The sequence below is a fragment of the Gavia stellata genome, chromosome 33, assembly GCF_030936135.1.
Source record: "Gavia stellata isolate bGavSte3 chromosome 33, bGavSte3.hap2, whole genome shotgun sequence".
Taxonomy (NCBI): Eukaryota; Metazoa; Chordata; class Aves; order Gaviiformes; family Gaviidae; genus Gavia; species Gavia stellata.
The window spans coordinates 3,680,429-3,707,589 of record NC_082626.1 but is presented as its reverse complement, the minus strand read 5'-3'; the positions used below and the strand labels follow the sequence as shown (position 1 = coordinate 3,707,589).

At 44.8% G+C, this 27,161-nt stretch overlaps 2 protein-coding genes across 2 annotated transcripts; both read left to right on the top strand.

Annotated features, from left to right (window-relative positions):
- Positions 1–9,195: 9,195 nt before the first annotated feature.
- On the top strand, positions 9,196–21,847 carry LOC132320026 (E3 ubiquitin-protein ligase RBBP6-like). Its single transcript, XM_059832125.1, has 6 exons — positions 9,196–9,361; positions 12,972–13,071; positions 15,725–15,761; positions 19,065–19,109; positions 21,344–21,432; positions 21,841–21,847. Exons 1-6 carry the CDS (start codon positions 9,196–9,198, stop codon positions 21,845–21,847), a joined length of 444 nt encoding a protein of 147 aa, XP_059688108.1.
- Positions 21,848–22,359: 512 nt separating this feature from the next.
- On the top strand, positions 22,360–26,907 carry LOC132320025 (E3 ubiquitin-protein ligase RBBP6-like). Its single transcript, XM_059832124.1, has 7 exons — positions 22,360–22,439; positions 23,348–23,523; positions 24,278–24,381; positions 24,755–24,877; positions 25,021–25,099; positions 25,194–25,251; positions 26,199–26,907. Exons 1-7 carry the CDS (start codon positions 22,360–22,362, stop codon positions 26,905–26,907), a joined length of 1,329 nt encoding a protein of 442 aa, XP_059688107.1.
- The last annotated feature ends 254 nt before the right edge of the window (positions 26,908–27,161 follow it).

The window sequence follows — 27,161 nt, the reverse complement described above, 5'->3', positions numbered from 1 at the left end:
GGCCGAGTACGTGTGTGGGGCGTCAAGGTCAGCCCTTCCTGCGTTTCCCCAGCAAATCCCCAGCTGATGCCGGCCGCGTGCTGCAGCCCCGGTGCGGTGCCAAAGCTCAAGGAGCTGGGCATTTCTGGGGGCGCTGCACCCTGCCGGGCTCCACCGCCGGCTGCCGGCTGCCCTGGGCTGCCCCCCATTGTCTCCAGCTCTGCTTTCTGCTGTTGCCGGGGGCACCACAGAATGTCTTGCCCCCTCCCCACAGCTGTCCTGACCCACGTCTGCAGCTCGTACGTGGTGTCCACGACACACAGCTGATTTCAGCGTGGCAGGTCTCTCTTGTGGCACCCTGGGAATGGGGACAAAGCAACCCCTATCCCATCCCTCCCTTCGAATCTTTGTCCCCAGGGTGACCAAGTGGAGATGTACCGTGTGCTGGAGAGCGTCCTGCAGGGAGGTGAGAGCCAGCTGCAGGGTAACGCTGAGACCCGCCTGACAGCAAAGTCGCCCGGTGGCCGCGGAGCAGCCCAGGTGAGCTGGTTCTCTTGGAGGCCAGCAAAGCAGCCTTCTCTCCACCCATGGTTTTGGTGAGAGATGGAGCAGCGCAGAGATGTTTTGCAGGCTTCCAGGCCTGAGGAGGGTTTCCCAGTGCCCTCGTGAGAGATCCTGCTCCTGGGAAGCGCCTCCCCATAGAGCAGAGGCCGTATCCAGCCGCCTGGAGCTGGGTACAGCTGCCCTGAGGGGTCTCACAGGGAGGACAGGGTCATCTGCCTGGTGGCTGTGGCACAGAAATGATGAGCTGAAGCCCCGTGGCCATGGCTGGCCAGTTCAAAGCTTCTGAGTGCCTCAACCTTTCTTCCCGGGAGCATTTTTCAGGGGGAGAAGATGGACGCTGGGGATGTCCTGGTGGCTTTGGCTACAATGTGCCATGGTTATGGGGTGACAGGATTATGTGGTTCCAGATTTTAAGTGAGTTAGGATTAAAGCGTGTTATAGTTACGGACAGAATCTGGGTTTGTTGGCCCTGGGTTCCTGGGGTTAGGTTATTCTGCACGGTCTTTTTTTGCGGCGAGTCCTTTTTTCAGCTTGTTTGACATTTAGGGTTTGGATAGGGGCCTTTGGTTTGTGTACCGTGTTTCTTCTGGTTGCGTTTTTGCTGTTCTGGTGGATTGTGCTGTGTTTTCTGTCTTGAAACCATCATTTCTGGTCTAATATATCTACTGCAGGTCGGGCAGTGTCACTTCTGGTGCAGTTCGACTCATTTCTTGCGAGTTGGTAGGTAGGTAGGTAGGCAGGTAGGTAGGTAGGTATGGAGGACTTGCGGTCCATGGAGAATGACTGCCAGACGACTAACAGGCAGTTCTGGGGAGGGGTGAGAGGACTTCTGGCCCATAGGGAATGACTGCCAGAGGGCTACGTGTACTTCTGAATTTATGTGGACTTCCAAATGCATGGTCATTTCTCCTGCCGTGAGGAAGAGCCATGGGAAGACACCAGCCACACGGAAGGACAAGAGTATCCCCAAGGGTCCGTGGCTCTTTGGTTTTTGCTTTTGAGTAAGAAAGCTGCAAAGAGGCTGCTATTGTTAAGTTTAGAGACATTTTGTGAAGTCCTGGACCGAGTATCGCATGACTTGAAACATTGCTGAAAAGATGGTGGAGGTTTGTCTGCATGTTCTGGGTGCTTTGGGTTTGAACATCTGCTCGTGGCGGTGACTTCATGCAGTCCTTAGCTCCCCTCTGAAGGCACCACGTGTGCTTAGGGCAAGGTTCATCATCCACGATAGTGGATGTGAATCCGTATTTCAAATGGATTTCTTGATCATTTTGAATTTGGGGGGGGCAGCTTCTTCTGAGGTGTGGTTCAATCATCCGTGGTTTGGCCTTTTCTTCACGGGGCTGGTGAGGAGCTCGTAGGGGGAGCAGGAGAAGGGTCAGTGCTGCTTTTTCCACGTTGGTCACTTGTACTAGAGTTATCATGGTTATCTCCCATCCCCAGTTTCTTTGCAGGCATCTCTTTAAGCCACTTGTCTGTTTAGTGAGGGGTAGTGGACTTAACAGGAGACCTTTTATTCCTCATTAGTGCCTCAGAGGTTTTTCTGTCAATTGTTTTTTTTTTTTTGCTTGCTTTTTATTTGCTGTGTTTGACTTAAAAAGCTTATTGTAGCTCTTTGTGTTTCTGTCCTTACAGGAAGTCTCTAGTATTTCTATCCAGGAGGGAGATGTCCAGAAAGGACTGTCCTTGTACCCTGCTGTCAGCCTTCAGCCTAGAGAAAGGTCTGGCAGTGGTGTATGCTTAACGGTAACCTAACTGGAATGCATCTTAAGTGGGGACCCTCTAGAGTAGAGAAGAGAATGTGAGAAACATTTCAGTGATACGCATCTAGTGAGGATGTAAGTACCCACTTTCACTTCTTGGGGTGTTCTTTGCATTCTTTGGCAATATCTACTTAAAAAGGTACCTCAGCAAAAGAAGAAGAAATCCCTTCCGATTTCTGTGTGTGACTAAAAGAACTAACCGGGTCATACAGAGGACTGATGTGAGGAGCCCTTTTTCGGCATTCTTGGGCACCTGGCTTGTCGTGCTTTCCCTGTGCGTAGGGTGGTGCTTTGTGCATGGCACTGGTCTGTGCTGCTGGGTCCCCATCCCTGTTGGTTGCCAGATGCGAGGCACAGGGCTTGTCCTTGTTCAAAAGTACTTGTGTAATTTGAGAATCTGTCAACATACACTTAAAAATGAAAGTCTTCCTTGTGCACTAGTAGAGAAGCAGTGTGGAGGGGTTTCAGGGCAGTGCCTGTGAAAGAGCTATTAGGAGATCCTGTCCCTTGACTCTCAGATGGGGCAATGAAGGGTTTGAGGAAGTCACGGGTGTTTTGGTGTTCACCAAATCAGGGGTTTTTTTCTTTTGTAGCTTCTATAGCTTATGTTTCTTATGTAGGAGAGCTGTGAGGCTGGGAGGAAAGACTGTGGGTAGGAGGGAATGTGTTTAGTTATATATCAAAGGAAGAGAAAATATATAGCTAAGTAAAGGTCAGCGTAACTATTCAGAGGTTTGGCTGAATGGATTTGCTTGCACTTTTCTTGTCTTGCAGTTCATGTGTTGGATCACGAAAGACGGCAGCAGACGTACACACTAGCTAAAACCCCTTTTTGTTGCCAGCCATAGGACCAAAGAAAGTGCAGGGTTGAGCTCCGATCGCTCTCTGTGTGGATTGTGTCTGTCCTCAGCCACGCACGCAGGAGTTTTCACATGAGGCATGGGACTATTCCAGGCCGCAGTGAGCAATCAGGATCCAAACTCTGTTTTGTTTAAGGCAGTCGGGTGGAAATGTGTGGTTGGAGCCTTCTTGGTCACTCACCCTTTGATTTCAGTGCTCTCCTGCAGTCCAAATCTTGCAGTGTTTTTGCTGAGGTATAAAAATTAAAGGGATAACGCAGATTGTCCTCACGCACATACACACCTTCTCCCCAGCTCAAGGTGAACAGACAAAACCTCGGGGGGTACCTTGTTTTATTAAACGTGTATCGGCTATCCAGCATCAGGGGACTTGTGTAGAGCGAGTGGCTGCAGGTGCCTGGGCTTGACCAGCGTCACCTGGAAGGGAAAAAGGAGAAAAAAGGTGCCCATGGGGACTTGTTCCCAGGTATGTTTATTTGTCATTTCATAGAATCAGAGAATCATAGAATGCTTTAGGTTGGAAGGGACCTTGAGATCATCTAGCTCCAACCCCCTGCCATGGGCAGAGACACCTTCCCCTAGACCAGGTTGCTCAAAGCCCCGTCCAACCTGGCCTTGAACATGTCGAGGGTTGGGGCATCCACAACTTCTCTGGGAAACCTGGTTCAGTGTCTCACCACCCTCATGGTAAAGAATTTCTTCCTAATAGCTAATCTAAATCTACCTTCTTTCAGCTTAAAGCCATTACCCCTTGTCCTTTCACTGCATGCCCTTGTACATTGCTGTGTGTGCGCCTTGGAGCGTTTAGCTTGCAGTGCTTCCTCTTCTCCTCCCCCTCTTCCTCTTCCTGATCATCTTCCTCCACCTCCTGTTCCTACTCCTCTTCATTGTCATTCTTTTAGCCTTCCTGTCCTCCTTCTGTCTGTCCTACAGCTTGTTCTTGCTGTAGTTGTCCTCATCCTCCTCCCCTTCCTCCCCCTTCCTCCCACTCCTCCTCCACAACTTCATCCTAATCCTTCTTCTCCTGTTAGTCGTCTTTATTCTCCTATTCATCCTCTTGCTCATCCTCTTCTTGTTTCTTCTCCTCCTTCTTGTCTTTCTCCCCCTCCTCCTCCACCGCCTCCTCTTTGTTCTGTTCCTTTTCACCCCGTATGTCATCCTCCCCTTCTTTTTTTTGTCTTCCTCCTCCTTATATTCCCGTTCCTCTTCATTCTCCTTCTCCTTTTCCCTCCTCCTTCTCCTCCTGCTGCCCCTCTACCTCCTCCTCCTCCTCCTCCTCCTTTTTCTCCTCCTTTTTTAACTTCCTTATCATGTTTGTCCCCTCCTTCTTTTCTATAGCATGTTCTTCTGTCTTTGGTTCCTCCTCCGGCTCATCCTTTTCCTATTCTTCCTCCTGCTCTTGTGTCACCTGTTGTGCCACCTGTTCCTCTTCTGAGTGTTCCTTGTGTTCCTCCTCCACCTCTTCTTTCCCCTCCTCTTCCTCCTCCTCATGTGCTTCCTCTTCCTTCTTTTCTTTCTCTTCTTCCTCCTTGTTCTCATTGTCTTTCTATGTTCCTCACCCTCTTCATCCCGTTCGTCCTCCTTCTGCCGTCCTCTGCTTCATCCTGTTTGTCTTCCTTCTTTTTCTCCTCCTCCTGTTTGTCCTCCTCTTAATTCTCTGTCACGGGATGATCACAAGCTGGTTGGTTGGGTGCCGGGGACTCAGTGATAGAGAAAGGGATTCCCCGTTTAGAAATGGGTTGCCATATGCCCTTTTCTCATGTCAGCGTGGGAAAAACGACAGGCTGACATTGGGGGTTTTAAAGGGTTTGTGGATTGGAGAGAGCAGGAGAATGAGCTCATGCCACTGGGCATCTGGTGGGTACCTGCCCATTATTAAAGCATTGTTATTTAAGCGCTGTTAGTTTTGGGTGTGTAGGGCAGGTGGAAGAGCCAGGCAACTCGGTGAGGTTCACGCCATTCCCGTAGAATTTTATGTGTTGTATCAAGGCAGAAAACCTCTGCCCCACAGGAGGGGAAGGGGGCATTTGTCATTTCCTCCACAAATTAGCCCTTGGAGGAGAAGAGGGAAGAAGTGCTGCTTGATTTTCTAGATGGTGCTCTGTGTGCTGCTGCGCCTCCCTGGGTTGTGACGGGGTCATCACAACCTGGTTGGCCGGGTGCCTGGGACCTTCAAGGCCCGTAAGGAAGGAAGAAGTCAGCCTGGCGCCCAGGCACCTTGAGGCAGATAGGGAGGGGGAGAAGAAGTCTGCCTGGTGCACAGGACCTTCAGGGCCTGTTGAGGAGGGGAAGGGGGACTGCTAGGTGACCAGCACGGTCACAGAGCATGGCCGTTTGCCTCATGAAATGGCCTTCGTTATGCTAACCATATTACCAGGAGTCAGGAGCAGGGGTTACCGGTCACAAGTTCAATTGTTAATCGCCTTTCTTAAGTACTTGGACAGCAGCAACGCAGGGCCCAAATACCAGGTTAGGCTCCAGGCCACTGCTGTTATCCTGGTTCTCCCAGGCAAGGCACAAGCAGAGATGTATCCCTGCCTGCATCTTCTCTGAAGGGAGTGCAGCAGCTCTTGCCCATTCCCAAGGCACTGGGTGGCTCCAGCCCATACAGCGTTGGAGTCAGTATAAACTGTGCTGGCTCCAGCTTCAAAGGCTCGGGTGATGGCCGGGGACTCAGCTCATTGGGCGGAACCTTTTATTTCCTCAGTTAACTCTGCTTTTCCATCCGCAGAAATGGCTGTGGCTTTACCGAACCAAAGACCATTTTTCAAGTGGGCACTTCTGTCTGTAAACCACACTCTGAAAGTATGACTGGGGTCGAAAGAGGGAGCATCTTGCATAGGAGAGGATGGTGCATCGCTCTCATATTCTTGCGGCAGTCCTATTTGAGGTATGGTTTCAGTGGGAGCCCTTTGTGAACAATCATTTCCTGGGAGGACAGCGCGATGATGGAGGTAAAGGGTCCACTGCTGAACGGTGGGCTTCTGGGCCAACCCCAGGGGCAATTCTTGGCCTTGGAGGATAATTGTCAGAATGGGGAGAGGGATGTTGTCACGAAAAGTTTGCAACTGGCCCGTGCCGTCCGAGGAGAGAGGCTAGGACACAAAGTTTAGAATTGCAAGAGGCATTCTCAGTTCAGGCACATGAGGTGTCCCAGTCAAATTGGGGCACCCCCAATGTGGTTTTACACCTGGTTCTTATGCTATTTCAAGGATTCAGGTACAACATGATTTGACCAATGGCTACTGAACACACCCATATACTGTTGTTTTGCAAAGCAACTCTAAATCTATCGCATCGTCATCCACCTGCTTCTTCCTCAATCGAGACATCCCTGAAGTCGGTCTCGCTGCAGTTCCTTATCTCTGATGCCAGATCATGGGAGGGTTTCCCAGAGGTGTCGGAGGGGCTGGGATGCTGGCGTCATCTAGGCAGTCCAGGGATACCCTTTCTTCTTCAGGGTGGGGGCTCTCCTTCTCCTCCACGCAATGAGCTGGGGTCCTTCAGTCATGCTGACGGAACCATGGCTGTGCAGTACACAATGTCGACTAGATACATCTTAAGAAAGGTCATACAATTTCATACTCTAAAGACTATTTTGTACAATAGTTAGGGAATGAGATTTCCCTAACAGTCCCTCCTTTTCTTTTGACCATCAGGGACACACTACACTATTCATTAAGTCGTAAGTCGAGTTCATAAGGTAACACAACAGTGTAAACACACATGTATAATTACAAAGCAAAGCAGGAGAGTGGATACACAACCCAAATCCTTTTAGTTCACAGTCCTCCACCTAAGCCTGGGAGCCAAGAGGTTAGCCACCCAAATAGATTTAGGGGAGATCCCTGCCTTACTTCATGTAATATTTTTAAATGAGTCTTTATCTTGTTTCTGTCAGTTTCCGTTTTCTGGTCTTGATTTACATAAAACTCCAGCAGCTGTTAGGCAATAATGCACATACTCTGTCCTGGACTTCTAAAAGGTGGTCTAGGGCTAATCGAGTCTATGTTACCACTGGTGATAATAATTTGCTGTCTTCCTGTAGGACTGTAATACTACCTGCGCTTTCATTAGTGGCTTTTTCTAATTCTCTTGACGCATTTGCAGTAGCTCTTTCTGGTTCTGCACCCCCTAACCGTGGGATAAAAGCTGTTACAGATGGGTGGAACTCGGTGCCACGTTCAATCAGAGGGCTGTAACACTTTTTCCCCTAGATAGCAGTAGCCAGGAGCTACAGAGGCAGAAGAGATACTGGTTCTAACCTGTGCGGGGGGTGTTAATGCACTTAGAATACACTTTTCAGCTCAGGTTGAGGGTAAATCCTCGAATGCCCTTTCTCCACCTATCTAATATTGCCCTGGTCGTTGTGCAAATAGGGTAGTAGAATCTTCAAATAAATCTGAATCATGTAAATTATTTCCTGTTAAAGGGTTAGCCTGTGCCGGATTTGGTTGATAGGTAATGCTGTAAGGTTCAGACGCAGGGTAGATGACTCTGAGCCTATCGGCCTGTAGCGACAACCAAACTTTTAACATTATGGCTTCCTGCCGAATACCAAGTTACTCTGTCTGCGAATATCCACATTGTCTCGGAGTCTGCAGGGCCTGATAAACTCCCTCCAGGAAGAACTCTACAGCGTGATGGCTTGTTGCAATAGGATTTCTGTAAGGGCTTCTGCAGCATCTCCCTTCCACACTCACTGGATGTGGTATATAGTAAGGTTTTGGAAGAATCTGTGGGGGAATAGCAATAGCCTTTCGGCATAGGAACAGATCTATGGAACAGATCCAGCGACAAACCCTTCTTGGCAGAAGGGCGGTATGCTTCCTTTCTTCAGGGAAAATTCGTAACGTAGATGCCCATCCTTGTACCACTGAGAATTCAGTGGGACTGATGCCTAGGAGAGTTGATTTCTGGCAAAGCATGGGCTTTTAGTGCATATGCAACAGTCGGGCTTATTTGCCTCTGCTGCTGTAGTTTGGACTGTGGCTATGGCCGAATGATGGAAAGAATACGTAGACTCCATATTCCACCGCTAGGGCTGTGGCAGCAGCAGCTGTGATGATTGAGAAAGCAAGAAGTATTGTCCTGGGGCACCTCCTAACGCTAATGGTTTGTTCCTTACTCTTTAGTCCTCGTCTCCAGCGTTCAAGCAACTGTGGTTGGGCCACGGTTGGGAAGTACATTGGTTTATGGCAGCAAACTTAAATGGTCACTGGCTTCTTTGACTGAACTTGCCATAAATGCACCAAGATCCGCTCAAACACCCAGAGATGTCCCCTCCCTTCGCTGGCCCTGCGGCGTGGGCAGCCGAGCGCCACACGGCAAAGCCCGCTGCATCTCCCCCAGGCTGTCTTGCCCTGGCTGGCTGCTGAGAGGAGGGGACAGCGGGTGGTGACAGCCTGGGGGGTGACAGGAGGGAGACCAGGCGGTGACAGGCCTGGGGGGTTACAGGACACCAGGCGGTGACAGGCCGGGGGACAGCAGGGACACCAGCGGGCTGGGGCAGTGACAGGCCCGGGGCTGACAGGCGGTGACCCCGACCGGTGATAGCTCTCCCCTCGGGGTGCTTGGCGTTAGGAAGAAGATGGCGGGGCCGCCTCGATCACGTTAGGTGGGCCTTTAGTCATAATGCGCTGGGTCGCATGAGGAGGGGGGTGTGGGTGGGCGCGGTGTGCCATTGTGCATGCGCAGTGATGTGCTAGCCACGCCCCGTGCAGTTGTCGGCCGGGAAACCCCTCTGCGGAATGTTGAGGCAGGGGCTCCGGCGTCGCCATAGCGAGCGGTCAGGCCTGGAAGCGCTGTGTGCGAGGGAGGGAGCAGAGGACAAGCCGGGGGCTGCAGGGTCCTCTCCCTGTTGTCTGCCTGGGCTGCGAGGAGGAGCTCAAGCTCAGCCTGTGTTGCTTGCTCCGACCCCCTGGGTGGGCCCTTCCCCGAGCCGCCGTGGGCCCTAACGGGCGCAGAGGTCGCAACGCCATCTGCCGTGGTAGACGCCGTCGCGGAGCGGGCACCGCCTGGCCCTGACCATGTCTTGTGTCCACTACAAGTTCTTCTCCAAGTTGAGCTATGACACAGTCACCTTTGGCGGCCTCCACATCTCCCTGTGCGACCTCAAGCGCTGGATCATGGGCCGTGAAAAGCTGAAGGCGGCCAACTGCGACCTGCAGATCACCAACGCCCAGACCAAAGAAGGTGCGTGGAGGCAGCGGGCGTGGGGCCTTGGGGACCGTGCGGCTGGCATCGTCGCAGATGGCCCCACGGCGGCCGTGGCCTGCGGGACCCACACTTTGTGGCTCGTCCCCACGTAGCGTGTCTCAGCCTGGGACCCATCCCGCCGGCGTGCAGGGGGACCAGGAGGGCAAGCGGCACCGGGGTTTAAGTGGGCCGGGAAGCCATAATGCGATTCGGCCACGATCGGTAGCTGTGACTTGTGTTGGGGGCCTCACAGAGCTGTTCTTTCATAGTTGCTGTTCTTTCGTAGTTGCTGTTCTGACAACAACCTTCAGATCTGTGTTTTAGAGGCGGAGCTAGGCGGCGAAGAATGTGTGCTTGATGTGCGACATGTAGTGCTTACAAACGTTTTGGTTTCCTGGAATTCTTCTAGGTAGAATGATAAGGAAATGTGGGAGGATAACTTGTAATAACAAACTTGCCAGATTTCTTTGAAATCTGGTGGAGGAAGCTGAAAGTGATAGAAATGGAACAGATGGCTAATTGGAAGACAAAAAGTGGGTTTGGTGACTTAATTTTGTCTTCGACTTGTTTTACTCCACTACATTGGAAAACTGGTTTTGTGGCTGTTACAGAAACTGCTCCCTGCCACGTTTTGGATCAAGAGTGAATCTGTGACTTATAAGCTATACAGAGCCTTTAAAGCCTTGAGGACACTTGCCCATGAGTGTTCTCTGTATCTAAATTATGCTTTGGAATTTCTTGTTAATATACCTTCTTTTCTACACCAAAGACATTGCCATTCAGATGCTACTGAGCATCATTTTCATCATCCCTTTCTACCCGTGTCTTTTTCTCCTGGTACTAGGTGTTAACCACATCAGGGCAGTACTGAAGTTTTATGGCAGAACATTTATGGTCAATATACATAAGAAATGTTCTTAGAGAAGGCATATATTCTTTTAAATCTAGTAAATGGTGCTTGATTCTCGGAGGTGATAATGGTTTTGTATTACTTAGTATGACATTTCAGTTTGGTAGTCTGCCATCTTGGTGAGTTTGAATGGGATTAAATACCTTGGGTTGTGACTTTTCAGAAACAAAAAGACTTGTCAAGTGTTTTCATTCCTTAAACATGAAATTTCTTGTCTTTTTCCTCTGGTTCTGTGACACTCTTACAACCGTCTTTTCTTTAAAATGTGTACAGGTGGTTTTTTCCTCTTCCTGTGTGATGTATTAAAGCTTAAACAGGATAATATGTATGCTGTGGGGACCGTAACTTCAGCCCTAGCCTTTAGAGTGGTCGGACCGAAAGCTCGCTGCGTATCTACAGACATTAAAACTATTTTCAGGAGAATGGTTGCGAAGAGACTTCACAGCACAATGTTAGGGGTCTTAGGGATGCCATTGGATTGCATGACATGCGTAGGTAGTGATATGTTTCAGAAGTCTTGAATTTCTCTAGTAGCATTGAATACAATTGTCAAGAGCTTTTGAACAGTGTTTAATTGGCTTGAAGGGCTTTGCTGCAGAGGGTCTCTGAATTTTGTCTTCAGATGCTGATGTCCTTTCAGCTTCACAAATGCTAGCGGGCTGAATGGCCAACTGGCTGACGTCACTCCTGTAATAGCTGGGTCTGTGTCAAACACAGCCTTAAAACCAGAATGGTGGATGGTAATAAACTGTGATGGAGACCAATTATTATCACCAGAAGGAGAAATGTTTCGAAATAGGCCAAACATGTGGATTCTGTTATAGCAGAAACTGTTACCAAGTCATATAGCATTCTGTTATAAAGTTTTAGAACAAAAACTTATGCTCGTAAGTATGTTCCCCCCCAAAGTGTTACTCTATATCCATAATACCAGTTTTACAGTCTGTTGCTTTGTTTTCATACGTAATCAGAATCCACTGAAGGAAAAGTATCTGCCTCACTAGGTTCTGTTAAATGTGGTGTTGCCTAAAGGTGAAGTTAAAGCAGGAGTATCTTCCCTGCTTTAAAGAGCATCCCTCTTGTTTGACAGTGACAAGATCCTCCTCTAGGCAGGTTGTGTTGCCCTTTGGCCGTTGTAAAATGAGTATAAAATCTTACACTGCGTATATGAGTGACACTGATGCTTATTGAAGCTTTCCTAAGGGTGTTTTCCATGTGAAAAGGCAAAAATCCCCCAGTGGTTTTCAGAGCAAAGCTAGAGAATACATTTCAGTGCCGTGTATATGTATGCCCAATTTCTGGTTTCTCTGCGTGACCGTGAATTTCAGTTTTTGTTAAGCAGATGTAGATGCTTAAACTCACCTTCAGAAGATAAAGGGAAACACTAGACCCGGATATTCTGCCTAAATGGGATGTTTGGCATTCTTGCACGTGGACATAAAGTATTGGGGTTTTATAACGTTGCCTGTGCAGGAGTCCTGACTAAAGGCTGAAATGATCGTGGAAAGAACAAAGTGAACCTTGAGTGAAGGTGGCCTACTTGTTCAGATTTTGCCAAGCGCTCTAAGCTTTTACAGTTCAGTAATTGTTACTTTTCATCATGGCAATCTAGTAATAGAAGCAATGCTAATATAAGCTAAAAGGAAACAGGATTTTAAATACCAGTGGAAAAAACTGATGTGATGGACTCTCTTTAAGATGCTGGGGAGGCAAAATGGATGGTTGGGACCTATTTTAAAAGGTGCGGGGGGGTGTGGGGGGGTGTCCTCTTCCATGCGTACTGCAGAGGCAAGTTCTATAAAGGCAGAATTCCCTTCAAAAAGCCTATACTCAAGAATGATGCATTTAAACTTGCCTCCTTTTAATTTGATCTGGATTTCTTGACCTGTCTTTTACAATAGATGTTCTCACAATATAGCGGAAGAACTGCAAACTCCAGAACTCAGGTTTCTTCAGTACTCTTGCCTGCCCTGTAACATTCTGACTCCAAACACTTGGAGAATGTGCTTTTCTGCTTATCAGGCAAAATTAAAACCCAAACAAAACAAACATGAGACTCTGGACTGGTCTTAATCTGGTGATTTGTGGTCTGGACCAGAAGGAATACTCCGTATGACTCCGTTCAGCAGGTAGAAACAGCTGCTTTCGGCTTCCAGAACTGCAGCTGGCGTGATCTACCATTGTTTGTCTGGGCGTCAGTGCTGTTTCCATTGAAATGCAAAGCACTGAGCAGCTGAGAAGTGTGGTTGTTGATGGATTAAGCCCCAAGAAATAGGCAGCCATGGCAGGCTCTCTTCTGTGTTCTGTCAGTCTGGAGCACTAGCAGCACAGGTGAAGCATTTTCAGTTAAGAGCTATGAAAGCGACGGCGCAGAGTTTTCGTGCTTTAGCTAAGTGCCTGGTTTGCTGCAGGGCAAGCTAGGCAGGCTTTAGAATCTGGTTTATGCAGGTGAGACTTTGCTGTGGTTTGTTTTTCTCCAGAGGTCTATTGGTTTTGTAGCCTAACGGAAGCCAAAGCAACCTAAGCTAGATGAGGAAAGAACCTCGTGCATTAGCAGACTCTCCTTTAGTGACCTTTGAGACCATTTTGCTGTTGGCATTCAAACTATTTTAAAAAATGAGGGAGATTTTGCTGCTTGTGTTTGATTCTCAAACCTGAATTTATGTTGGTTTATGTCTGTCTTTATGTTGTTTTCAGAATACACAGATGATCATGCCCTGATTCCTAAGAACTCATCGGTAATTGTTAGAAGAATCCCTGTGGGAGGAGTTAAAGCTACCAGCAAAACCTTTGTTCTGTAAGTATCCATAAAGCATTGTATTCTTTGTTAGGGGTTTCAGTGTGTTGACTTTTTTTACAGATACTAGTTTACAGAGGCATTCCGCTTGTATCTTTCTTGTTAAAGCTGCTGTTAAGTTTTGTTGTCAGGGGGTAGATTTTAGCGCATCTGTCCCAAAGTAGACTTACATTTTTTGGCCTGCTGGGGCACGGGGTTTGAACTCCAACAATGGTAACTTGTAAGATGATTCTGTGGGGTTTGTTCCTGGGGTTGACTGTTCTGAGATCCAAGTTGTAGATCCTGTTCCCTCTAGGTGGAGAGATTCCTTATTACATGTGTTTGCTTTTATTGCTTTTATAGTAAAGAGAGATACGCACTGTAGTGTAAACTTGTAATTTGTTCCCGTCTCAGAAGAGTCTGATTCTGAGAGTTTAACTATTTCTTGCATTTGGGGGAGGGGGGCGGGATATGGCAGGTATTCTTACGCCCCAAATCTGGGGGTTCTGCATACTAGCTATAGAGGAAAGACCAAGGGTTGCCAGCTGGCCAGCCAGGCAAACAAGAACTTCCATTCACAAGTGATTCCTATTCGTTTCCTAAAGACAGTGCCTGTTTCAGGCAAGAGAAGAACAACAATATCCTAAAGTGTATTGCCTTTTGTGCGAGCACGATGAAGGAACAGTTAATCCTTTCCAAACTTGAAACTCAGTAAGCAGTTCCGCACGTTCCTAAATGTTACTGGTTGTCTTTCTTTGTCTGTTTTTACCCTAAGCTGGTATCTGTGCTCCAGGTTTTAATTCTGTGTTCCTAAGATTTACGGAGGACAGAGAATCGGGTGTACTGATTAAAATTACAGCTCTTCAAATGCATGTCATGTATGTATTCATACAGTCCCGTTCTGTATCAGCTGCATTAGCATTGTTTGAATGGCCATGTTTTCCAGCCGCCTTAAAGGTACGCCTCTCCACCACAATCAGTAGCTATTATTAGCTTGTGGTTTTGCCATGTCTTTCTAACGTTGGTTCTCATAAATCAAGTAGACTGATGAGTTACAGTGTGTCTTGAAGAAACAGTGCAGCAGCGTGCTGGTGCCCATGAAGCATTTGCAAGCAAAAACCCCTGATTTTATGTGGCTCTGCATGTAAACTTTGGGCATATTACTGCAGTAGCTGCTGCAGTGCTTTCAGGCACTGCCTAGTAATTCGGGACGCCACAGCGTTGTGCTTATAAACGTGGCCTTGTTTGGGGGGGGTTAATCGAAATACGGATGCTTAGTGCTGTCTTGTCAGTGCATCCTCCCTTACTGGTTGGATGTCACCCTCTCCTGCTATTGTAACGCTGCCCTAAAACGAGAGGATAGGTGCTGCTAGCCTCAAAGATCAAATAAGTAGCTGGATGTGGGGGTAAGGAAGGAATGGCACTGCTGTTCTAACGTTGAAAATTAACCAGGCAGATTAGCTTTCTATTCCTTCAGCTGGAAACATTGCAGAAACAACTGGTAGAGTGGTTAACGTTTGGGAATGATGAATGTGTGCTGTAATGGTGGAGAGGCCTTCAAAATGCGTTACTCGCCTTGGAGTATGTTCTTCAGGGTCAGTGGATGAAGAAACCCTTGTGTGGCAATCTAAAGTATCTCCTCGAACTTGCTCATCTTCAGGAGGTACATGGCTCTAACTGCGAGCCCGGTGGTGGTCTAGCAGTGGCAGGAAGCATGAGCCTTTCTATTTGGACATCAGTTCCACAGCAGCCTTTGAATTGCCTCTGCTCATGGGACACTTTGGATGATGTGTGAATGGTTTGTTAACGATATCAGTGGTTGCATGTCTGATTCCTGATGAGCAGCATGCAGATACAGATCAAGGAGTATGTGGAAGCTCAGCAAGGTTTCAAATGTAATAAGTATTTCCTAAGATATTGTAGCATTTTCAAGATTTTCTTAAAGCAAATTCTGGCAATTAAGAACTTTTTTTTTTTTTTTTTGTCACAGGGCTCCTAAAGCGCACAAAACCCTAGGAACTGCTTTCAGGTGACATTTCTACTACTATTTTTAGTCAATGTAGCATATGTAACCCATGTAGTATTTTGGCACTTTCATGGCTAAGTACGGTAGATATCTGAACACAGTGCTTGGGCTGCCACAAAGAAACACTGTTCTAAAGACTGTGCTACTAAAACTGTTGTTATTTCTTTGTCAGATGACTGATTTTTTCTCTTAAGTAAACTAGCACTTCAAAGGGTCTCGACTACCGCTGTTCTTTCTTAGAAACTAAAGTACTCTCTCTGGTAGCTATTTGTAAGACTAGGGCGGGATATAGGGATTGGCTAAAGTTACCTTCATTATCTTGAGGGTTGAGCATTTAAGAACACAAAACTTAATGCAGCAGAGACAAAATGTCTGAAGACTTCCTCTTGCACTGTTGTGTTCTCGATCTCTAAGTCTTAGAGTGATTTCAGACAAAGTAGACGTGGGATTTGGGGGGTGGGGGGGTGGTGTTTAATGCATTGAATGTTATCAAAAGAGAGAGACGAGTTTATGTATAGGAAGAAATTTCCCCATTCACTAGACTATCAGAACATAATGTTTTGATGTTCAGGTTTTATAACGTGTTTTCACTGCTTGATGTTGGGTACAAGTGCTTTAAGTTCTCATCTCCTTGATTTCTTCTTCTAGAAGTCGAACTGAGCCAGTGAGTGGAACACCAAAAGCAGTATGTAAAAACACCATCTCAGACTTTTTTCTCCACACTGCACTTAATTCTCAACAATGTAGCCTTGTATTAATTTTCCAAACATTAACTTAATATATTTTCCAGTAAACCATAGTATATGTTGTGAATACCATGTATTGGATTCAGCATAGTAATAACTGAGTCATGCCATCGTTTGCACAGTTCTAATGTGAATCTTGCTATTTGTGCCTAGTAATGCATTGTGTTTCACATTGAATATGCCAGAATATTTCCTGAATGACTGTGTACTGTGCAGGTAAGGTCTAAAACCACTACGTCTAAATCTGACATCCATAATTCTATCACTGATTGGTTCAAATTCCTTTTTGGACATGAATGCCTCTCATTGTGATTTTGAGTTAGTTTAACTGGCCGAGTGACCCTAGCAGTTAAAGTAATGCATTTATGTAAACCACGTTTAGAGTATTTGGTCTAATTCTGATGGGGTTTTATTTCCTGAAAACAGTTGTTTTCCTCTTTGCTTACTAGCATGTGTATAAACACAACTCTCATGTTCAAACATTATTATTATTGTTGTTGTTGTTGTTGTTGTTGTTATTGTTATTGTTATAAACATTAGCCTCGTGTGCTCCCTGGCATGTCTGTGTTACATTTCTAAGTAGCATCTTACCATAAGCTAACATAGATGTCTCAAAAAAAAAAAAAAAAAACCAAACCAAAAAAACCCAGAAAAAGGAAGACTCCTGGAGTGGGAGGGAAGACTTAGTGTTTGTTAGAACTAATTAAAGTAAATGAAAGACCAGGCAAAAACATTCCCTTCTTGTTTGCTCTGACTGTACCTGACATGGGTTGTGGGTAGCCACAGGGAGGGTGGAAGCCTTGCATCTCTCTTTACAAGTCCTCTCTCTCTCTCTCACTGTCAAAGCACGGCAGCCTCAGGTGCTTCTAGGCTTGGAGGCACAATGAGCTTTATTCTTAAAGCTAGCTCAGGTCTTGGTCTGAAGGGTGGGGGGTTTGTTTTGTTTGGTTGGTTTTTTAATACACGTATTTCTGTAGGTATTTCAAAGCAGAACCTGGATCTTACTGTGGTGGGAATAAATCACTGGAAAGCTTGCCAATTACTGTTGAACAGTAAGGCAGCAAAATGAAGTTTAGTTAAGGTATTTTTAAAAAGGCTGCACAAAAGCTGATGCTTTAACTCTTCCTTCATTGTCTTGCTGTTATGTTAGCTGTTGTTGTTGTACACTTCCAAATTTGTGCTGCTGGCCTACTGTTACTACAGCCAAGGCAAGAAAGGGGATCCTTTTTGGTTTAGCATTACTATGTCAGTAACTACAAGGATCTCTAGTTGGAATTTGTCCTTAGAGGCTGCAGAAATGCAGAGAGTCGTGCCCATCGTTTTAGCGCTGTTGAGCACAACTGGGATCCTTCCTGGCTGAATTTTTAGTTTAGCCAAGCTGTCGGGTTTTAGGAAACCACTGTAATTTAAATGTAGCACCCCAGCAGTGAAATTAGCCTTTTCGTCCTCTGTTCTGTCCCCTTTCCCACTTGCTTTGTGTTAGTTTCTGTTTAGTCTTCTGTTTGAAATGGGAGTTAATACATTGACTGTCGAGTCTGGGGTTTTGGGTTTAGTTTTTGGTGTTTGGGGTTTTTTCCCCCCCAGTTCTTCTGCAGTATTACCTTAGGGCTGTATACACGTTTCATGGAGATGTTGTTTCTACTTGACTGACTGGAGGGACTGGCAGGAAATACTCCAGTAGACATTTAAAGGGAAAAAAAAAAGACACAAGAATGTCGGCAGATTGGAAGGTGGCCGTTGGGCAAACGTACTAAATAGTACATTAATTATCTATTTGCTGCTTTTGATAGCTGTTTAGTAGAAAGGAGTGCTATCACCTCCGTTAAGAAATGAGACTGTTGCCTGCAGGCCATATAATAACCGCTTCCTAAAAACCAGAAGAACTAATTAATAGTTTATTAACTGCTCTGTTTCAGTTACTGGTCAATATTAGACTGTTTAATGCTAGACTCCAGTCGAGAGCTTTCCTCATTTCTTGTTTGCTGCTGAAAAAGCACCACGTGACAGTGGTTGTGCCTGCCAGGAGAGAACATAGGCCTGTTTTCCCACAAGTAAAGAAGAGTGGCGTGCGGAGCTGTTCAGTTTACATGGTGAAATTTTTTCCATGTTTTTGAACAACTTCAGACATCGTAAGCAGTGATTCCGGTGTCTTTCTGATAATGTTTTACTAGTGTAAGCTGAAGTGCTGTTGGTGGCACAATGTAATTCAATATGCTGGAAAAGGAACAAGAGAAGAGTTACCCTTTTCACTTGTGGCAAAACTGCCCTTCGGTATTAGTTCTCACTAGACACTGCAGTCCATTACTACCCCGTGGCCTGAGGACTTCATTCCTGCAAGCTGTTCCAGTAGGCAGCAGGGAGGGAGGAGTGTGGCTGCAATGGAGAAAAAAATGACAGGATTGTGCTCTGAGTCCATGTTTTCATCATCCTTAGAAATTGCTTTTGGACTGGTAGCAAGGAGAATAATATTAAATTCTCACAGTTCCATAACCAATTTGGAGAGTATGGCCTGTGGTCTAATAAAATACAAGAAATCACTTTTTATAGGCTACTCTGTCATGGTGAACACCTTTATTTCAATACTTTGAGCAGTTTATTTTTTTTCTAGACAAAGTGGTGGGTTACTGCTATGGCTGATGTTTTGGGTTGGCATTTTTATTGGGGTTTTGTGGGGTATGGTGAGTTTGGCGTTTCTAAACTTACTGACAGGAGGGGCAGAGTTCGTGTTTCAGGGCTGATCTGCCTGTGCTTCATTTTCACCGGCAACTAGACTGTGTTCATAAAAAGCATAACCATGTGCATTTATAAATGAGGAGACGTGCACTGATTAATTTCCAAACTACCCTGAAAATAAGTTTCCTGTAGTGATGCTTCCTTCTCAAATAAACTTAAATTTTTTTCAAATCCTTTTTTTTGCTGAAAATTGGCAGCTTCCTTAGCCCTTTGACTTCTAAGCAGTTGTAAGCATTTGACAAGGGTCCCTCTCTGAGATACTCTGGAGCAGTAAGTTGATCTCCAGCAGGTTTGGTTATTGTTGTTTCTCCTCATTAACCACATAGGCACTCTTAAGCTGTCATAGGTTTGGACTTTGTTTTGAACAAATACAAATTACACTAGGTTGGAAATGCCTCTTTCCGTGACACTCAGAGGATATAGTGCAGACTTTCAGGCTACAGTAGAGGTTAACTATTGCTATGTTTTGATTGTAGAACTTGAACGTGTGTTTAATTTTTTCTGAACAGATTGATGACTCTTCCGCACCGATTCCTCTGGCCCAGCTTATTAAGGTATCTCGAGAGTCTTGTCAAATACTTTAAAAAAAAAAGGGTTTGCTTCGTCTTTTTAAATCTTATACTGTGATCTGTAGCTGGATAACTGTTGTAATGTGAGCAAAGCTTGAATGTAGTTTTTAAGAATTTAAAGTATTTCTTTTAACTTTAAAGTGTGTGTGTATTTTGACACTATCCTGTGAAGAGTAGTCGCCAGTTTGGGAAGATAGAAGGGGAGTACCTTAGCAGCCTCAACGTAATGTTGCAGTATTACTCATCTTCAAGACACAAAGAAGCAGCACTTCAGAAGCTGTTTACCATTTTTCATACCTTTCGTTAATTTTGCACTGGAAACTCACACAATTTTCACAGAAGAGTTTAGTTGGCTCTGAGTTACGGACATTTCAGGGGGTTTGCAGCAGCCAAATTAGAGGCGTTTCTGGAACGTGGAGAATTGCATGGCTATTTTTCAATTTCTAGTCATTATAGTTATAGATCCATTCTTTGAATGCTGCACGATTTCATAAATCAGAGTAGCTAGAGAGTGGACAACACAATAGACTTTGTTTGAACGCAGGCTGTGTCAATTGTGTAAATATACCTAACTGTTTACAGGAGTAGACCAAGGGGTACGTGTGGCATATTAGCAGATGTGACCTTCTGAAACTGTTGTAATGCCATGTTTTGCCATGGAACTGCCTGCATTTTTTGCTCAACAATGTGTAACTTTCTCTGGGAAAGCACTAGTGGTGGCACTTTGTGAAAAGGCACAGTGCTAGCCAATGAAATGACTAGTCTTTAAAGTTACAAAGATGAGAGAAGGCAGGGCCTAATGCAGAGGAGCTAGTTCTTTGTTCTGAAAAGAAAGGCTGGAGTTCATTTCCGAGAAGGAGAAAGCTCTTCCCACTGCTACCTTCTTCCATCTCTCACTGCAGAAATTAAGTTGGGTCCATTTGGCAAAAAAAACCAACAAACCAAACACAAACAAGAAAATTCCTTGGGAAGGTAGCCAGCAAAAGAAATTGGTCTCCATTAGTGCTGTCCCTAAACGTGTCCTTGTTTCCGTAAACTCCTGTGAAGTTTTACTCTAAAATGTGGAAAACTGTCCAAGTGGTGTACACATGTAAGCTTTCGAGAAAATTTAAGTATATCAGAAAAATGCAGGGACATAGCATAAAGCAGCTCCAGACTGTTACTTCCTCTAACCTCTTTTGTGCAGACGGGCTTAGCATGGAGGCAATGTGTTGTGAAAAGTTTTCTTTTTGACTCTTACTATGTATTAAATGCCATCTTTGACTTTTGCTCTATTCCTGGGAACGTTTTGTGGGGTTTGGATGTGTTTTGTAAACCGTTTGGGTTCACACAAACTAGTCAAGTATCTGTAAAGTTTTCTGTAAACGTTAATGGAAGCGCTCTCAGAGATGTCGATCTGGACAATGTTACTGTCTGTATGAAACACCCATTTAATAAAATGTTGAAAGTAGTTGGTTGCTTTTGTGAATGCATGCATAGAAGAAGAAAAACATGAGTGGTTGGTCGGAATGATAGGTGCTTGAAAGTCCACATCATTTACAGTCACTCCCTTAGAGCCTGCTTGTACCTGGACTAGTGTGTGATAAAAACATTTGAACAAATACTACTTAAAAACAATCAGCTGCCGTCAATAATTGGAAGATCTAGTTCTGCATAAGGTTTGGATTACAATTTGTACGTTAAAAGGACACAGTCAGCTGGAAAAAACTGCAGGTTCTGCTTACTGTAGTTTAATCATTTAACATAGAGAAGTTAGAGAAGAATCTTTTGTCTTGCTGAGGGGTTATAAAAAGTTTGATTCCTTCTAAGGCTTCTGTGTCTGAAGCTGGCTTTCAGCAAGGAGAAACAACCTCTCCGGCTCTTCAGTTGTGTGTCCTTTTAATGCTGCAAAATGTAACTAGTGATATTTGCATACATCTTTCTCAATTAAATGTACAGTGGACATCTTCTCCTTCAAATAGTCTGGAGCTTAAAAATCAGTTTAAAGGCAGTGGATAGTCTAATTTTTTCTACACATAGCTTCAGTCCACTTGGAAGAAAATGGGATCGATTAGACAGGTCTTTAGGTAAGGTCCAAACAGAGCCTAAGCAGCTGTTTTCATGCGACCTCAGCGAGCGTTGTGCTGCTCTTTACAGGACTGGGTGAGTGGTGCTGTCTTTGGCTGTGTGGGCTTAAATGTGGTTCTAATGTGTGCATCCAATAATTACCTCTTAAACAGACCACCAATCTGGCTGAAGCCAATGCTTCCGAAGAAGACAAAATAAAAGCTATGATGATGCAGTCTTGCTGTGGATATGATCCAACCAGGTAAGTGCTGATAATGTCAAATCTGTTCTTTGAAGCTGATGGGAAAATGGTAGAGATGTTTGTTTTAACACAAGAGACACATGCATATCTTCTTCTTTTTCTCCCCAAAAACGTTTAGTTACATGAAGAAACCCTTGGGTCCACCTCCACCGTCATATACTTGCTTTCGTTGTGGAAACCCTGGCCACTATATAAAGGACTGCCCGACAAATGGGGTAAGATTGTGGGGGACTTCTGGTCTTAGTTTTGTTTTTTTTTTACCTTGGCAGTTAGGTAACAAATACATGACCACGCATATGAAGAGTTGTTTCTCTTGGGGTGAAATGCACTTTATATGGCAATGTTGCAAAGCCCTTCAAAATTCAAGGGAGACCTGGAATTACAAATGTGAAATTTTCTTTTTTCTAGGTCATAGACATTAAATATGTCCATAGATCTTTCTCTGTGAACTTTCATGCATATTTTTATGTATTTCAATATTACTGGGAATTTTTGTGGTTTTAACTGTGGTTTTAATGACAGTTCACCATTTTCTGTATTTTGTATAAAACCAAGATGTTTCTGTTGACCCCATCTATTGAATATTTGCGTGTGTTAATTGCACGAGTCTCTGGTTGAGCTGAGGGATATTTCACCCTGAAGGAACCTGAAGTTAAGCCAAAGAATGTCGACTGAGTTCAAAACACTGCTCCAGCCTTTGGAACATGCTGACGATACTCATTTAGGAAAATCAGTATTTCAGCTGAGCAACCCTTACGCTAGGCAAAAGGAGAGGATGAAAGGCTTTGCTGCGTAAAATAATCACTGAAATGTCATTTTAAGTGCGGGTCATCAGATGAGATATGTCTGCATGGCTTTTCTTAACAGAACAAAAATTTTGAGTCTGCTCCCAGACTTAAAAAGAGCACAGGAATTCCAAGGAGTTTCATGATGGAGGTGCAAGATCCCAACACAAAGGGTGCTATGCTGACAAGCACTGGAAAATACGCAATACCAACTATTAATGCGTAAGTATGGCATTAGTTGGACTGACCAAAAAGTGAACGAGCAAAACCATGCGTAAATGCCTGAGTGGCAATGCAACCAAGTTGGCCAGCCTCTGTAGTTACGGGGGAGGAAGCATTGTCATTGTGTCTTAACCTTAAAATCGGTGATACTTTCTAGTACTCACATAGGGTGGTCCTACTGTTCGTGCCCCTGGAAGTTGGTTCAACTTGTGGTGTGCTAAGAATCTGTATTTCTGCAAAACATTTCAGTCGTGTTCACAGCGGAGTCGTTCTCTTGGAAAGCTCGTTTTGCTTCTCTTTTATGTTTCAAAGGCTTCTTGCAAAATTTAACACAGAGCTGCTGGACTGAGATTTCCTCCCCCTCTGACTCTTGTCAAATGCCATGTGTGAAACAGACTGAGGTTTTCCTGTTGCTCTAAACTAAGAAAATACTACTGTGTGCTGACAAGAGTGGCTGTTTGAAAATGCACTTGGTCGCACTTCTGCTTTTCTGTCGTGGATCTCCTTTTGTAGAAGCTGCACCGTAGACTTCTTCCATTTATAAAACGTAATTATTCGGAGACTAACTTCATCCTGAGCCTGCCATTTACATTTAGCCTCTGGCAAAGGAGTGGTGGGGTTCACTTCACCTGATTTCTAGCTGTCAAAAAATGATTTTTCTAGTCTGAGCTCATCTCTTAGTTGATCCCAATGAATGGGAGAGTTCTGCAGAAGGAAAAGTGTTCCCCCCTCCCTCTTCCAGTATTGTGGCTATAGGAAAGTAGTTTAAACTAAATGCCGACTTTTTAGAAGCCAAATGTGGAGTGAGCAGAGTTCCATCTATTATCTGCCCTTTGATAAAAGCTTGGAAGAGTTTTCCTTTACCCATCTCTGACTGGTTTCTTTTTCCTTCCCCACCTGCCCTCTAGGGAAGCTTATGCTAGAGGAAAGAAGGAAAAGCCTCCCTTTTCACCAGAGGAGCCCTCCTCCTCCTCCTCCTCCTCCGATGATCCCATTCCAGATGAGTTGTCATGTCCCGTTTGTAAAGAGCTAATGACTGATGCAGCTGTTATTCCCTGCTGTGGAAACAGTTTTTGTGACGAATGTAAGTGTTACTCCCATGTTTGTTATTTCAAAACATCACGTCTGATCTTCTGAAAGCAGAAGTAGGAGATAACGCCATTACTTTGTTGCCAGTTCTACTTAATACTTGAGTATCCCCTGAATAGGAAAGGACTCCTCTTGCATAAAGGGAAAAAAAAAGGCAGAAACCTTTTTTCCCTTTTTACATATCCAGTTAAATCCTCTTTACATGCGGAAGGACGAGTATGAGAAGAGTGCGTAATTGTGCAGGTGGTTACAGTATTAGATATCGAATGCATTTAGTTGGTCGACAGCCCTTTCTCTCATACAAAATTAGATAGCCAACTCTGGTGACTCACTGTGGTCTGCCACAAAGGGCATTTAGTTAGGCATTTAATCCACATTCTTCTCCACGGGACAGTTGCTTAAGACCTTCAGAACTCAAACCTACTAATGCTTTTTTGAGATGTGTTTTATTCAGGAACCTTGAGGTTGGTGACTTCTCATTGTACTAGGTAGCGGAACAAAGACTAGTCGAAACATCAAGACACAGCCTACTCTACGACTTCAAACGATACAACAGTGAAATTTCAAAACTCTGGAGTGATTTGCTGCATACTAGAAGTTCTTTACATTACTGAACATGGAGAGCTTCATGCTCTCAATTCAAGACCATATTCACCCATTAATCATATACGTGTTTTTATACTTGGCTAGAACCCATCAAATTGCCTTAGTTTGGCTAAAACTATTCTGATGATTCTAATGATTCACAGGTATTAGAACAGCATTACTGGACTCTGAGGAGCATACCTGCCCAGCGTGTCATCAAACCGATGTTTCTCCTGACGCTTTAATTGCCAACCTGTTCCTACGCAAGGTAACACGATGCCTTTCACAGAAACTGTTTGTAAGAAAAGGCTACTTGTAAAAAGCTGAAAGGGAAGAAAAAGAGCTTAAAAGCTGAAAGGGAAGAGACAATCTGGCAAGTTCAGGTCCCACTTTTGTTTAACATGATTGCCTCACTTTCAAGTTTGGAGCTAACACTGAAGTACTTTAAATACAGATACTCCAAGTTACCAATCATTAGTATCAGGGTTTAATGTGATGTGTTCATATATCTGTACGTCCATTTCTTTTAGGCTTGATAGCATTTACAGGAAGACACAAGCAATTTTACTCTGTGCAGGCCTTTGTTCGTCCCTCTACTGAAGTTTCCTATTAGCTTTTTGTCAATGTTTTTCTGCCTCTAGGCTGTGAACAACTTCGAAAATGGAACTGGCTACACAAAGAGGCTCCGTCAGCAGATTCAGGAGCCACAGCAGCCGCCACCACCTCCACCACCGCTCCTGACTGTTACACCTCCTGCTGCTCTGGTGAGTGCCGCTGAACTTTCTAAATCTTCCTCTCTGTCAGCCAGCAGTTTGTTGGAAGAGAACGTGAGTTTTATTTCAAGATATGCAGTGATTCTTGTATTTTAGTAGAGCTTATTTTCCGACTGTTTGCATTGATTCACAAGGGCTATCAGGTTCCTGTACCAAGGCAACCAGCATTACCAAGCCTTCTGGGCCCCCAAGGACAATCAATACCCACCACCGGTAAGTAACTATAACTGTAGAATTTCTTTAAAAAGATGATCTTCAGAGAAACTGAGTGGGATTTTTTTTCTTTTCCCTCTCCCCACTCCAAAAGGTCGCCCAATGAGTGCCAGTACAATTCGCTCAGCAGGAGGCAGACCGGGCTGGGAACTGTAAGTATTCCACAGAAATTCAATATATTACGACTTGTAACCTGTTAAATGAGGCCGTAAAACATAGCTTACGCAACAGCTGGTTTATAATGCAAAAAGTATGCACAGGTGGTTGTGGAGAGTACAAGTGGTAATTCATTTTTAAATGGCTTCATTTGAATTGGCTTTAACAAAGGGGATCTGTGCTTGCGGTAAGATGATTGAAAATAGAACTCCAGTACGTGACCGAAAAGAGGACTCTGAAAAATCAACGCTTTTTGAGGAAACCATAATTACATATGAAAATGAAATACAACTAAAGGGTCAGGTGGAAAGCCAGCCTTTTGATTACTAGCTGAACAGGGATGAAGAACTTGATTTCCCAATAGAAGTCAACCTCCAACATTCTTTTTTTTAACAACTTAGTTGATACTGATTGAGCAAAGTACTGGAAGAGTCAACGCTGTCATTTTATGGCAATTTTGAATTTCTTCTATTTAGTCATCTCAAATAGCCAAGCTGCTTTCTCTCAGTTGGAGAGAGAGGAGTCTGTGGTATCTATTATTGCAGTGTCAAGTTGCATCTTGAGAGTGATCATGTGATAGAAGTGAGTGGAAATAGACGTACCCTTCCTGTATGATTTTACACTAACAAAGCAGCAGCTGCTCTGTCTTGTAAGCAGAAACTTTTGCAAGTTCTGCAATTTGCAGTAGCGTTATGCCAGCAGCTGAAAGAACCTTTGACGTAAGCATGTGGAGAGGAAAAAAGAAAACAAACCAAATTTGGGAGGAAAAAAAATGGGGAGAGTGACTGTTTTGAATTAACTTATCTTTTTTGTCTGTGTGTGTTGTGGTGTTTTTAAGGCCCAAGTCTCCCTGTAGTGCTTCATCTTCCTCTACAAGTTTGTATACCTACTCCAAGTCAAGATCCGGTTCTTCCCGCTCTCGCTCCTACTCTCGGTCATTTAGTCGTTCCCCTTCTCGCTCCTACTCACGATCGCCGCCATATGCAAGAAGAGGCAACTTTTCTCCAGACAGGTTTGGTCCACCTGGGACCAGACGAGAGAATTCACCATATGCTCAGGGACGGAGGCAGGATTATCCTGGTGGGCAGAGCCACCAAAAGTGTAATACAGCTGGAAATTACCCTGGAAAAACTTCTGGAAGAGAGAGGCATGGCATCAAAGATCCTACAAAATCAAAAGAGAAGGAGGTGGAACATCGACTGGGAGGTGACAAAGGAAATAAAGACAAAAAGCACCGGAAGAGAAGAAAAGGGGATGAGAATGGAGGATTTCCCAATGCTGAGTGGTTAGAAGGAATGAGAAAACCAAGGGAGCCACTTACAGCAGAAGACGTGAAAATGGACTCTCTGTTCATGCTCCCAAGCAGAGATGATGCTACCCCTGTGCGAGATGAGCCTATGGAAGCAGATTCTATGGCTTTCAAAGCAGCACCTGAAAAGGAGAAAAAAGAGAAGGATAGGCCAGAAGCAAAAACTGACAAGACAAAGCGGAAAGTAGAGGTGGCTGTTCCTCCTAAGACAGACAATATAAGAAAACCAGCAAAAGCCTCCCAGGAGAAGGTGAACACCGATGGTGACAAATCCCCTCCAATGGAACCTGCTGTGAAAAAAGTGAAGGAGGAGCAGCCAACCTTAATGCGTTTCTGTTCTTAATTCATCTTCATATTATCTCTTGCAAAACACTTTTGAACTTGTGCATGCTCTTCATGTTGGAAAAAAGCACACAGCATCAATTAGCTTTTCTCAGTGTTTAGCTAGAGCTGCCAGCCTTTCCAGAGCAGCGCTCTGCTGTAAAACTTATTTTTTGTAAAGAGAGCAAGAGAAATCACACAAAAACATCTGCCCCGTAACAGCCCAATTAAGTAGAAGCACCAAGGACTGCAACTGTGACTTTCAAGTAGCTCAGC

What these genes read in the sequence shown, in the direction of transcription:
- LOC132320026 (XM_059832125.1), top strand. Translation starts at nt 9,196, where the DNA reads ATGTCTTGTGTCCACTACAAGTTCTTCTCCAAGTTGAGCTATGACACA. An exon ending in CAACGCCCAGACCAAAGAAG is followed by an intron (nt 9,362 to 12,971) that starts GTGCGTGGAGGC and finishes TGTTGTTTTCAG; the next exon opens with AATACACAGATGATCATGCC. An exon ending in TGAGTGGAACACCAAAAGCA is followed by an intron (nt 15,762 to 19,064) that starts GTATGTAAAAAC and finishes TTTTCTGAACAG; the next exon opens with ATTGATGACTCTTCCGCACC.
- LOC132320025 (XM_059832124.1), top strand. Translation starts at nt 22,360, where the DNA reads ATGATGGAGGTGCAAGATCCCAACACAAAGGGTGCTATGCTGACAAGC. An exon ending in AAACAGTTTTTGTGACGAAT is followed by an intron (nt 23,524 to 24,277) that starts GTAAGTGTTACT and finishes AATGATTCACAG; the next exon opens with GTATTAGAACAGCATTACTG. An exon ending in CCAACCTGTTCCTACGCAAG is followed by an intron (nt 24,382 to 24,754) that starts GTAACACGATGC and finishes TTCTGCCTCTAG; the next exon opens with GCTGTGAACAACTTCGAAAA.